Source organism: Mirounga leonina, unplaced genomic scaffold, assembly GCF_011800145.1.
Source record: "Mirounga leonina isolate KUSES-001 unplaced genomic scaffold, KU_Mleo_1.0 Mir_94, whole genome shotgun sequence".
Classification (NCBI taxonomy): Eukaryota; Metazoa; Chordata; class Mammalia; order Carnivora; family Phocidae; genus Mirounga; species Mirounga leonina.
This window is the reverse complement of record NW_023270855.1, coordinates 39,424,792-39,438,880: the sequence shown is the minus strand read 5'-3', so window position 1 is coordinate 39,438,880 and position 14,089 is coordinate 39,424,792. Positions and strand designations below refer to the sequence as shown.

The 14,089-nt window shown below is 40.0% G+C and overlaps 1 protein-coding gene across 2 annotated transcripts in view; it reads right to left on the bottom strand.

The window, feature by feature from the left end:
• DCAF1 (DDB1 and CUL4 associated factor 1) overlaps positions 1–14,089 on the bottom strand; it is a 73,632-nt gene that overhangs the window by 27,398 nt on the left and 32,145 nt on the right. For both annotated transcript variants that reach the window (XM_034997304.1, XM_034997305.1), the window contains exons 9-17: positions 13,390–13,548; positions 11,102–11,281; positions 9,833–10,042; positions 8,971–9,140; positions 5,561–5,685; positions 3,335–4,598; positions 2,551–2,749; positions 1,535–1,617; positions 869–953 (exon numbers count right to left, since the gene is read on the bottom strand). In XM_034997304.1, the coding sequence (XP_034853195.1) occupies positions 869–953; positions 1,535–1,617; positions 2,551–2,749; positions 3,335–4,598; positions 5,561–5,685; positions 8,971–9,140; positions 9,833–10,042; positions 11,102–11,281; positions 13,390–13,548 (2,475 nt within the window). The remainder of the gene's footprint in view (positions 1–868; positions 954–1,534; positions 1,618–2,550; positions 2,750–3,334; positions 4,599–5,560; positions 5,686–8,970; positions 9,141–9,832; positions 10,043–11,101; positions 11,282–13,389; positions 13,549–14,089) is intronic.

Here is a 14,089-nt window from a genome sequence, read left to right as displayed (position 1 = left end):
ATAGAATAACAAACTGCATGTGTCCAGAATCCCAGGGCCCAGCTGTTATCACTTCTCATCACCTGCGCCATGCCCACCTGGGGCCAGCCCCACTGCAGCCCTCACATGTGGGCTAGCATGACACCTTCCTAACTGGAAAGCCTGCTCTTGCTTCTCTCACAGAAACCAGACTCACACTTTAGGACCTTTACATCCAATCATGTGTCCTCTGCTCACCCTCCAGTGTCTGCATCTCATGCAGGAAACGTCAGAGGTCCTAACAACACCCTCTAAGATGCTACTATGATATGTGTCGCCCCCTCCCCCCAACACTGACCTGTTCCCCCTCCTCTCTCTCTCACCTCCCAAGTAAGGGCTTTTCCCTTGACATTCCCTCCACTTAAAACACTTTTCCCCCAGATATCTATGACACCACACTACCGTCAAAACACTCCTTAAACATCACCCAATCAGTGATACTGATTATCCTAGATAAAATACACAAGTCCATCACACCACCACCACCACTTCCTACCTCTTACCCTGCTTCTTTTCCTTGGCAGCACTTACACCTAACATATCATATATCTGCTTCTATATTTATTGTCTCCCCAGTGAGGCTTCATAAAGGCAGGGACTTACATTTCACCTAAAACTAAATAAGTATTTGAAAATAACTGCCGTGCTGATGACATCTTTCTCGAGTTGCCAGATTAGTTCATGTTTGGTCCCATGTAACTTAGAACTACCTTATTACATTTCTAGATTCTATCTAGAAAAAATTTCACTAAGTAATCTGTTGTTACCCTTAGGACTGTCCTTCAGTCCAGAAGCTTTGAGTACAAATTGGTATAATTAGCTTGAAAACAGTGGATTCTAAAGCACTTACGTGGGCAATGTCTCCTTTTGTACCTATGACCCGATCCTGAGAATGCTTACTGAACTCAACATAGTGATCTTCTGTGAAGGAATGCCTACAGACAAACAAAAGAAGTACTTAAGCGATGGACCTTCAGAACATACTCACTCAACCGACTGAAAATAAACATGATTCTCAGCCTCCTGCCTGACCATACCCATCTGAGGATTCCCAGCAACCAAAGAGGAAGTATTGTACACTTAAGATTAAAAAAAAAAAAAAATTTCCTCCACGTTTGACCAAGAAGATCCAAAAGAATTAATTATAAGTAATTAACAGGAGTTACTTGGTTTAAAAAAATGGCTAAGAGGCCACCCATGTCTTTGAAATATACCCCAGCAAAGAGTGCAACTGTCATATGTGAACATGAGAAAATACACAGATGTGCCATTTTGGATTAGTGAAGGGTCAGTTGTGTGATGGGAGTGGTAAGAATACTTGTTAAGAATATCCTGGAATTAAAAAGGATACAATCTTATTAAACATAAGCCACAGATGAGGAAGAGAGAAATTAGCAATAACTCACAGCATTTGTCTTTTCCCAAAAGGCTTCAAGTTGAAGAATTGGATGAAGGGGAATATAAATTAGGTAAATTGTAGAACAGAAAGACTAGGGTTATAAAAGTAGTTACATACTTCATATCAAATACTGATTTCATTCCCCAAAGTGCAGAGAGAGGCTGGCTCCAAGTAGCAGATGTCAGCAGTAAGGACCCATCCTAAAAGAAGAAGGAGGCCCACAGTGGGTAATCATGTGTTTATATAAATGCTATCTGACCTTAGCATTTTAAAATATAAGCTTAAAAAATATTGTCGTATTATAAAGAAAACAGAAAAACTCCAAAGAACCAAGAAATTGTTGAAGCTGCTAGAATTTAATATGTACACATGCAATGTCCTAAAAAAATACTTAAATTTAAGAAAATACTAAATCCTCCTGACCTAGTAACAAAAAATATAATAGTTCCAAGGGTAGAGGAAGAGAAAACTTGGAAAGAAGTCAAGGATGGTTACTCCTTTCTTAATATTTGGCCATATTCTTCAGTCTCCCTCATCTGAAATATCAGTCAACTGAAAATATTTGCTAGACTTTCTTACAGACTCTTATAATTGTTTCAAAAAAAAAAAAAAGCCCAATAAAAACTGAGTTTTCTTTACTCTAAAATCAGGAAAATTATCCTTGTCATCTTAACAGTCCTGACTTTTAGAAATAACAAAGGTATCAATTCCATCCATAGAATACTACTAATAAACCATGACCCACTAGAATCCTATAATGCGTTTCCTAAAAACGCATACTTTGAGATTTCTTCCTGACACAAAAGGAAAACTTTTGTAATCATAGTTGATAGACTGTTTCCATCTGAGGCAAATTAAAAAAAAAAAAAAAAAAAAATTACACCCCCACACACCTCCCCCTCTTAGAAGAGGATTGGTAAACTTTTACTTGAAGGGCCAAATACATCAGGCTTTGTAAGCCATATGGTCTGTGTCACAACTACTCAACTCTGCCATTGTAGTACAGAAGCGGCCACAGACCATACATAGACGGATGAGCATAGATACAAGTTTATATATAATGCCAGCCCACAAGCTGACAGTTCACCAACCCATCTAAGAAGAATGACTGAGAACAACCTAGGGATCCTTACCCTAGAAGGTTCAAGATGTGTGATAGCCGAGTTGTGACAGTTATAGCTGGCCTCCTCCTGTCCACTAAACACATTATAGAGCTTCAACTGCCCAGTGCAGGTGCCAAGCATCAGGAAGCGCTCCCGTGCTGAGAACGCACAACAAGTGAAGCCACTCTCATCCTCATTGGCTTCCCTGAACACTGAAATAGGACGGAACCTAAGCAAAAGAGAATCAGACAAAGAATGCACAAGGACTCTGAAAACAGAAAACTTTGCTAGAAGGTTGAAAGAAAAAAAAAACAAAGCATTTATATTTCAAATGGCTTCTTCCAAAATATCACAGTGACCTTCAGTGATTCATGATTTCATTTTAAGTGAGAGAAAAGGACCTCTACTTCCCAAATATAAATAACAAAAATCCCCATGTTTAAAACCTGCAATCCCATCATCTTTATGTGAGATTTGTGAAGAATCAGAATAGGAGACAACTTGGACCAGCACAAAAACAAGTTTGGGAATCTAGTTAGACACACCATGGTGCATGGGTTCTAGAAATAATACTAGCTCTAACAAGAACACAGAGTATCTTAACAATATACAACAATCATACAAGGAACCCATGGTTGACAGAAGGGGGTAGAGTCACATTACTCATGTATTCACATAAAGTGACAATCACTGGTATTTCAGGCCAACAAATAGTCTGGCTTTCTGGATTCATCACTCTATGCCGGTATCACCCACACATTTTGATTTAAATAGCAGAATCATTCCAATTCCCAGGGAGGTGGCCTCTCCTTACCTGCTAAAGATAAGGTGCCTATCAAAGCATCCGCCATCCACCCCTCCATACTTTGGAAATGATGCCCTGCGATTTAGCCTTGAGGTAAAGTTTATTGGCGCTTGCCGCCTCTGTTTTGGCTCAGGACATTGATGAGGAGTAAAGAGAGAGAAAGGTGGGCAGGTGGCAACTGGGTTCTTGCAGCGAGCATGCTGCTCTCTAAGATATTCTGTGATGATACTGTCCAGCGTAGGTGGGGAAGGAAGATGTCTGTCCAACTGTTTTTTTATGGCTGGGCTTTGGCTGTAGGCGCCATGGTCCGACTTCTGCCGCAACACTCTGATTTTCCTGCCATTGCAGGGTGATGGCCTCTCTCTGATAAAACTGATCCTACCAATCAAGGGGGAACTGCCTGCATAAGATGGGCCAGGCAAAGCTAGTGAACCCTGGGGGGGCCGTGGCTGAGGATGGGCAGTGGGGGCAGGAGGGGCAGAGGCACCCACAGCAGCATGGCTTCCCAGTCGAGTTGCAATGCCATTGGCGATGCGAGGGGTTCGGGGAAGAGAGACAGGAGAAGCAGCAGCAGCGACTGGGGTGAAGGCAGATGAATGAGAGGCAGCAGTCATGGGCAAGTCAGCCTCTTTCGTCAGCACAGTTGCTGTCTCCCCAAGCCCTTTAGAAATGAGATGGTTTCGTATCAACAGAAGCAGCTCTTTCTCAGGGAAGGAAATCCTTGACTGGGCAACAACATCTGCTTTTTGCAGTCGTGCCAGAGACACGTCAGTGCCAATGAGAAGTGGCTTTCCTGACACTCGTTCAATGAGCTCAGCGGCATACTTGCAGAACTTGACATGGTCACTGCGCTTGTCCTGCAGGACAGGCTCCTTCATCAGCTGCTGGATCTGGCAGCTGCTGAAAAGAGGCAGTTTGCTGATGATCTGCCGGACAGTGCTACTGCGTGACAGGCCCACCAGGGCCTTGCAGGCCAGAGCCCTTATCTGGTCTGCATCGGTGATAGGCATCTTGATGGACAGTAAGGACAGGAGCACCTTGATGCCATTGTTGGACTGGACCACATTCCACATCTTGGCCAGGGTGTGCTCGCTGCTTTTGGGAGTCTGAGGCAGTTTTCTCCGAGGAGTTCCAGAGATGAATTTGCCAATACTGGAAATTCGGTTATCTGGGCCACACACACAATTGATGATAATCTGAAGTGCTGACTTCTGAATTTCAGCATCATGGATAAAGAACTCACCCTCAGCCACTCCCAAAATAATGCTGATACCTATGGGGGAGAAATACAAAACATTTTATATTGTTCCTCATAAAACAGACAACTTCAATGATTGTTCCAGAGTCAAAATTTAGACTTCTATTCATTTTGTTCCACTTAAAACTACTATACCTTTTTATTAAAGTACAAGGAATTGTTTGAATAAAATACAATCAGTTCTACTACACTGTATCTTCATGATGCAATACCTCATACGCAGTTGTTAAATAGGGGAATGATGTCAGTATTACATGGAAGACACCAAGGGTCATGTGCAATTTTTCTTGGGTAAGGTGAGCAAAAATAGCAGGAATAAATTAAAACCTTTAGCAGAAAAGGGAAGAGCCCTCAGCCTGATTGCCACAATGGCACCAGGAACCCTTTCTGCTATATATATGAAGAAAGTTAAAAAAGTGGCTGCACCTCAGGCTTTCTCCCCAAAGTGGTGGTGCACCCCAAGACCCACAACCAGTCACACCACTTTGCATGCTCACCTTAGCAGGAGCCCTTACCAGGGTGCTGCTCTTAATAAAGTGTATTTTCAAACAAACCATATTTTCCCTTTGTTCTTGTGTATGATAGCTTTTGTCCATTCTGAGTGGCTTGCCAATTACTGATTTTGTTAGGGCTCAGATTACAAATTTGCTTTAAGTTTTTTACTGTCTGCCCCAACCCATTTTTCCCATAAACTTTATTTTTAGCGCAAGACTCTGCAGAGTACAAGGTTCTCAAGAATGAATACGTCCCATCATAGCACATGTACCACTCAGAAAATCTGAGTTCACTAACACAACTCCCTTATATAAAAGTGTACAGCACAACTTAGATGGGACAAGGCACCCTCCACTACTACTTTCTGTTCTAATATTGCAAATTAAGTAAACAAAATAGACAAATTAAGTAAACAAAAACAGAACAGCAAATAAAAACAAATCCAGACCAAACAATCACAAAAATGTAAAGGTACAACCTACCTACAGTGGAGACAGTGGAGCCAGCCTCATCCAGCACATCCACTGATTCTGCCAACTGGAGCTGGATTTTTGGCACAACAGTGAGAATAGCCAGGACATCCAAGGCAAAGCGCACAGTGTCATTCCTGGACAGGAAAAACAATTACTCAAATGGAAACTAGGATACAGCCAAAAGAAACAACAGTTGAGAGAGAGAGAGAGAGAGAGAGAGATACACAATGGATCAGAACTACTACCTGTGTGGGCTCCATCCCTAGCCATGACATCAAGAGAGGACTTGTAAGTCACCATGATATTACTTCCAAAACAATGGGGATGGAATTTTCACCACTCAAACTGCTAAGATTAAAAACAAAGGATAATCCCCAATGCTGGTAAGGATGTATAAAGACAAATGCTCTCGAACTTTTGGTGGGAACAGAATAGGACCCTCTTTTGAAAAAATAATCTAGAAATAGGAAACAAGATTTTTAAAAGGTGTGTAAGTTTTAGCCCAGGAATTTCACCTGGACGAATCCGTCCTAATCAAAAGTACAAACAAGCATTTATGTGTTAAGATGTCCATTATCGCGTATTTAAAATAACAAAAGAATTAGAAAATCTACAAAGACAATAGGAATACATGTGTGTTAAATTATGGTACACTCATATAATGAACTACTCTGCAGCTAGACAGGTGTTTTCAAAGAACTCTAAAGGACAAAGGGAAAGACTCAAAATGCAACATTAATGAAACAGAAAACATAAGATATAAAATTTTATGTCTGACAGTAACAATTATTGAGAAAAAGGTAGAGAAATGAAAACTCCCATATCCTGCTGAAAATGGTATGCAACATCTACTAAATATGAAATGCAGGCGCCCTACAATCCAGATTATATATGTCATATCCTCAAAGAGACTCCAAAAGGTCTTCTGTGGTACCATTCACTTGACAGGAAAAAAGAAATAACAAACACTAATGTCCATCAATAGAATAATAAACTAGTATAGCAATACAAGAGTTCAAATAAATATCACATATAAATCTCAGAAACATAAGGGTGAAAAAAGCAAGCTGCAAAAGATGCATACCAGACAGTATTTATATTAAGTTAAAAACATACAAAAAAGTACATCATTGTTTACATACACATACATATGTATAATATAAAAACATGGAGAGAATGCACTTCATAAGACTGGTCACTGTGGGGAGGCAGAAAAGGAACTGAGAAAGAAGTAAGTAATGCCACCACGTGCCAACCCTGGGTACTGAGTAGTTGTTTTATTAGTCTCTGTACCTTTTTGTATTTTGAATTTCATAAAAAAGATGAATTTGGTTAAATGCTATGATCTCCATTATGTTTATTTACATATGTTATGGAAAAAAGACTGGAGAAATTAACAGTAGCTAAGAATAATTTTCTTTTCTAAGGTTCTGTATATTCTAAACCGAAACAAGTATTTAATTTTATTTTTAAAAACAAACTTCGAGGGGCGCCTAGGTGGCTCAGTCGGTTAAGCAGCTGCCTTCGGCTCAGGTCATGATCCTGGGGTCCTGGGATCAAGCCTCATGTCTGGCTCCCTGCTCAGTGGAGAGACTGCTTCTCCCTTTCCCTCTGCCTGCCACTCTGCCTACTTGTGCTCTCTATCCCTCTGTCAAATAAATAAAATCTTTTAAAAATAAAAAAAATAAAAAATAAAAAAACTTTTAGGGATGCCTGGGTGGCTCAGTCAGTCAAGCATCTGCCTTCTGCTCAGGTCATGACCGAGTCCTGCATCAGGCTCCTTGCTTAGCGGGGAGCCTGCTTCTCTCTTTGCCTCCAGCTCCCCCTGGTTGTGCTTTCTCTCTCCTTCTCTCTGGCAAATAAATACAATCTTAAAAAAAAAAAACTTATAAAGGATGTATTCCAAACATATTTATATTTTCTTAGTAATCCAAATATGGATTTACCACTCAAAAAATGTATTTATAATCTTCCTAGTTCTCTTCAGAGGTTTCATCATCTTTTCAGCAAAGTTCAAGTAAATATACTAACCTACTTTAATACTCTAGTAAAACAGTGGCTCACAAAGTGTGATTAGGGGACCCCAGGGATCTCTGAGGCCCTTTCAGAAGGTCCTGTGATGTAAAAACTATTTTCATATTAACACCAAGATGTTATTTTCCTTTCTCATTCTCATTCTCTCACAAGTAGATACTGGAGCTTTCCAGAGGCTAGGTCATATATGAAGTCACAAAAGAGTGAATACAGAAGGAGATATGAGATATTAAGCAGACATTTAAAAACCCTGCTGAAATTATCTGGTTTTATTCTGGAAATTTTTCATTAAAAATGCTAATATGCAATGAGTTCAGATTATTTTTAAGTAAATTCATAAATACTTTTACATTTTCTCAGTTTTATTTTCTAATTGTTAAATATCAATAGATTTATCACACACACACACAAAAAGCTCTGAGATTCTCAATAATGTTTAATACAGTAAAGCGGTCCTGAGACCCGAAAGTTTGAAAATGGCAGCTCCAAAAGTATCTCCCCAGACTTAACTGACAGCACTTCTCAAACAAGCCATATGCACCCTAAATAAGCCTGTCTTGTCTTGAATGGCAATGGCTGGAGAGGTAAAGAAGGTAAAGAACCAATCTTTACAAACTTCGTTGCTGTCTTCTCTCCAGATTCTATGGTTTCCAAAATACAGTTTTCATTCTTTTACATCATCCTCAAATAGAACCCACCCAACCTCCTGATTCTATCAGCTGTCCTTTTCTGAGCCTCATCCTGCTCTGCCCAAACAGCTAACTGAATTGTGAAAATCTTAACAAAAGCACAAAATACAGTTTTATGTGAGAGGAAGATAAACATTACATGTGGCTGTCAAGCAGTAGAGAGATATTTAAAGTCTAAGTACCAAAAAATACTGGACTGCAGTCTCAAGACAGGACTTCAACCCCACCTCTGCAGCTATGTAAATCATACAGCTTCTCTGAAAGTACAGATGCTGATCCCTGCCTATTGTGCAGTATTCATCATTATCAGAACCATAAATATAAACAAGTACTCTATAAATTTAAAATATTATCCTCCTGGGGCACCTGGGTGGCTCAGTCGGTTAAGCGTCTGCCTTCGGCTCAGGTCATGATCCTGGAGTCCTGGGATCAAGCCCCGCGTTGGGCTCCCTGCTTGACGGGGAGCCTGCTACTCCCTCTCCCCGCCCCCTACTTGTGCTCAGCGCTCTCTCTTGCTCTAACAAATGAAAACTTTAAAAAATAAAAATATCCTCCTTAATCTAGTTTCTCAGATTCATGCCCAAAATTTCAATTCAGTTCAACAAATGTTTGCTAAGCATACGCTATATACAAACCAATATCAACTTTACCAAAAAGCAAAATCTAATTTCATTTAAAACCGCTCTCTAATCCCACCTTGCATAATAGGTCTTCCAATTGCAGGCAATAGAAATAAGCTGCAACAAGAGTTGAACACAAGAAAGTTTGAGGAAGACTTCAGCTGGTTCCCAATACAGTTGCGCTGGGCCATACTCTATCAAAAACTCCATCATTTCCACAATCTGTTCATGAGTATATGAACACGCCTATAAGGAGAGATACATATCATTAAGGAACTCTATCACCTGCCTGCTACCTTCTCCATCACAGCTCAAAGGCCAACAGGTTTTAACAAAGCTAAGTAATAACAGCTTTCAAATTCCACAATTGAGTCAGCAGCCCACACGTGAAATAATGAATATATGTTTAACCTTTTATTTATAACCAGACTTACAATACATTTTGCCCAAAAAGGGTAACAGAACATTCAATTTGTTGGTGCGTATGTTTCACAGCTAAAGAAAGAAGCAGCACATCAAATAATCGGTTTCTCCTCAATTTGTGATTTTTAAAACATGCAGATATTAATCTTCACTCCAAAATACAGCAAGTAAGTTCAAAAATGATAGAGAAGTGGAATAACAGATGTATCCTTTCAGAAAAAAAATTCCACACAGAAGGGAGGTAAGATATCTAGTACTTTTCATAAAAGAAAGCCCTTTTATACACACTCCAGTTCATCTTTTAGTTCTAATATCCCAGAAAAGTAGCAACTTACAACTGGGAGCAAAACAGGTCCCGGTACACCCATTTTCAAGTATTTTGCCTCCACACAGGGCAATTCTAATCCAACAATGGACATCCCACATTGGACATGCCACACTGATCTGAATGAGTTTCAGGCCTAATACGCTATGGAGAGCTAACAACTTTCCCTTTTAAGACAAGGTCCTCTCACCTTGTACGGGGGTTGAGGATGGACGAGAATGCCACCCTCAGTCCTCTGAAGTGACTGCTTCACTTGTTCCAATTTAATGGCCAGGTGGGCCTCAAAGTACTTGCGCAAGGCCATGCAGGTGTGTTTCCCAGTTTGGCGGCTGGCAAATATTTCATCATCACTCAGAAGTGCACCTTGGTCTTCCAAATTTAGAATCTCCAAAGTACTGATCTATTAAGAAAGAGACAGAATGGGCAAAAGGGGAGCAAGGGAAAAACAAAAAGAGAAAAGTAAAAGGAAGAAAAGGATAACAGTAAACGTTTATGCTCAACAACACTGACAAACATCAAAGCTTATCTGTCTATACAACATGCTAAGAGTAGCCATATAAAAGCAAACCAGTTAATGAAAATAGTGTTGTTGTTTTTTTAAAGATTTTATTTATTTGAGAGAGATTGAGCAAGAGAGAGAGAGTGAGAGCACACAAGCAGGAAGAGCAGCAGGTAGAGGGAGAAGCAGGCTCCCCGCTGAGCAAGGAGCCTGATGTGGGACTTGATCCCAGGACCCTGGGATCATGACCTGAGCCGAAGGCAGGCACTTAACCGACTGAGCCACTGAGGCATCCCTGAAAGTAAACAGCTATTGAAAAATTACATAGCTTGGGGTGTGTGGGTGGCTCAGTTAGTTAAACATCCGACTCTTGGTTTCAGCTCAGGTCATGATCTCATGGGTCGGGAGACTGAGCCCCATGTTGGGCTTTGTGCTCAGCACAGAGTCTGCTTGGGATTCTCTCTCTCTCCCTCTGTCCCTCCTCCTACTCGCACACATGCACTCTCTCTCTGAATTAAATAATCTTAAAAAAAAAAAAAAAGAAAGAAAGAAAAATTACATAGCTTTTAAACATGTTGAAAGACATTCCGGCGCAAAACCGTTGCTTTTAGGAAGATCAAAATTATCATCACAATTGCCCCTATGAGATTTCTATATTCAAGACAAGTCTACAATGGCACAGAGTCCTCTAACCACTTAAGAGGAAGAGAAACTTGTGAATGAGGGGAGGAAAAAGACTTCATTCACAAAGAATGACAGCAAAATTCCTCCAGTCAAAAGCTTCCTCTCAGGGTATCTGGATAGCTCAGTTGGTGGAACATATGATCAAGTCCCACATGGGTGTAGAGATTACTTAAAAATGAAATCTCAAAGAAAAAAAACACTTCCTCCCTCCAACACTACTGAAAGGCAGGGGCAGGACGCCTATTCCTCACAAAGAGAAGCCACTGAGAACCTCACCAAATTCACCAGACGACGAAGACCATCATAGCGGTCAAAGAGCTCCAACACAGCCCGGAAGGAGAAGCAAATTGAGAAAAACATGGTAGCATGGCAGCATCCTGAGGCATGAGAACATTCCATTAACCACAGGGTATAGTTCACCACATCAGACAGAACATTGTGGGGATGCATACAAACCTGCAAAAAATAAATAAAACATAATTTTTAAAAATTTCAGGCAAAGGAACCTTCAAAAGGCATGAAAAATTCACCAGTATAGCTAGGTATCTTTGCAGAATGCAATGATCATTACTGATCCAGTCATTCTGAGTTTAAAGCTTAAGGTTTAACAAATGAAATTCTGTAACAATCTATTCCAAACCTGAAAACCTAAATTTAGATACATACTTAAATCTGAGCTGTATTTATTGAGTGCCAAATTTTGCAAATATTTACATCCTTTAATGCTCTCAGTGCTTGATTCCACAGGTATTAGGATTCCCCCTTAAAAGATGAGGAAGAGGGGTGCCTGGGTGGCTCAGTTAAGTGGCTGCCTTCGGCTCAGGTCATGATCCCAGTGTCCCGGGACCAAGCCCCGTGTCTCAGGCTCCCTGCTCAGTGGGGAGGCTGCTTCTCCTTCTCCCTCTGCCCCTGCTTGTTCTCTATCTCTCTCTCAAATAAATAAAATCTTAAAAAAAAAAAAAAAATGAGAAAGAAGCTCAGAGAGATAAGGGACTTCCCCAGGGTGATAAAAGTGACTGAGTCTTCTGATACTAAAGTCTACAAGTTTATTATCCAACACTCATTGATTCATTTCACACACATTCTGATGTCTCTTACAGAGCAATGAATTCTAAAGCATTGCCCAGGTTCACTTTTTATTTTTACCTTAGCCATAATTAATTCTGTATATACATCCACAGATTAGGTTACTATTCTCAAGACTATGTATCTTCGCATGTTGATCTCAAGATGGAAAAAAATTAAAACTAAAACATTACCTTATTAATATGCAAAGATGAACCAAGACATAGCCCAAGAAGAATTTACCAACTTCACTCCACCAGAAAAGCCATACCACATGGAATATCAGAAAAATATTCCAAGCACAGAAGTGATAAGAACTTCCCTAGGTGTGTCTAGGGACCCATTATTTTTCAAATGTTAACTCATATTTTTTTTTTATCACTAAATAAAAAAGTAACTGGAAAAACAGAAGAACCAAATGGGGAACCTCTGGAGTCCCAAGAACAACTGGAATTATTTTATCATCTCTACCACAAGTTATTTGTTAACATACACAAAGCCTCATCTACTGTTTTTATAACAGACTGACTCAAAATGCAAAATATAACTTCATGAGGGACCCTTGAAAAGAGCCTAAAAACTAATACTAATTCAACAGAAATGACAAAAACTAAATAAAGCCCCTAGACTCAATTTATCTTGCTTGTTTTTATTCACAGTAAAAAAAACTGGGAAAAAATGACCTTCTGTAAACAATTTTACATTTTATTTATTTATTTTTAAGACTTTATTTATTTCAGAGAGAGAGATACAGTGAGAGAGGGAACACAAGCAAGGGAGTAGGAGAGGGAGAAGCAGGCTTCCCGCTGAGCAGGGAGCCCAATATGGGGCTCAATCCCAGAATCCTGGGATCATGACCCGAGCCGAAGGTAGATGCTTAACGACTAAGCCACCCAGGCGCCCCAACAATTTTACATTTTAGAATGCTTTCTAAAGGTCATATATTCATGCTCTTTGCTTTTTTTTTAAGATTTTATTTATCTGACAGAGAGAGACAGCAAGAGCAGGAACACAAACAGGGGGAGTAGGGGAGGGAGAAGCAGGCTTCCCACCGAGCAGGGAGCCCGACACAGGGCTCAATCCCAGGACCCTGGGATCATGACCTGAGCCGAAGGCAGGCGCTTAACGACTGAGCCACCCAGGCACCCCGCTCTTTGCTTCTTTCATTAAAATTTACTGCAAGAGATGCCTGGGTGGCTCAGTCAGTTAAGCATCCAACTCTTGGTTTCGGCTTAGGTCATGATCTCAGGGTCCTGGAAATGAGCCCCAGAGCAGCTCCAAGCTCAGCAGGAAGTCTGCCTGAGGATTCTCTTTCCCCTTCCCTCTGCCCCTCCTGCCCCTCACATGTACTATTATAAATGGATAAATCTTTAAAAAAATAAAAATAAAATAAAATTTACTCCGACTACTCATTTTTTCTTACCCAAAAGTCATTCTGTGAATGTGCTAGTGTCTCCCCACCCAATTCCATTCCCATACCCTAAACGGACTGTACTTACTCTTTCCATGGCATCCTGGTTGTAGGACAGGTAATACAAGCACATGGATACACCAGTTGCAGCCATAGAAGGACGAGGAATTTCCAGTAATTTTTGTACTCCACCATGTGCAACAAATTCTGTGGCAAACTTGTTATGGAGCAGAAGAGATGCAAGGTGCTAAGCAAAGAGGACACATGTTACTGTGAAACAATCTAGAATAATCACAGAATCTCTTCACAAAACATTAAATCAAGCTGCTAAATAACAGGAATCCTCTGAAGTAAACAACCACTCCCTCAAAACAGAAGTAAAACCAGTATTGATTAAAGGAAACCAAAAAACCCAAAAACTTTTAAGATTTCTTAACACTCCCTTCTAATACTAAAGGTTTTCATAAAGGTGAAAAACAAGAAATAAAAAATACTGCTATAAATAAGAACATAATTCCATTACCATTTTATTATTACATAGCTTCCCTAAAGGATTTTTAACCTTTCCATTTTAGTTCTTTTAAACATAATCAGCTCTATGTTCTAGTTTTGGCTCACTGACTCATCATCTAATATAATGATAAACTTTGTCTTCTTTTATACTGACCCCAAATATATTCAACTCCAAACACCATCTTCAGTAAATTACCAAAACTAGTACATTTTTGAAATTTATCAGAAGGCACCTTAAATTGACCTTTAAAAGTTTGTTATCTTTAGGGACGACT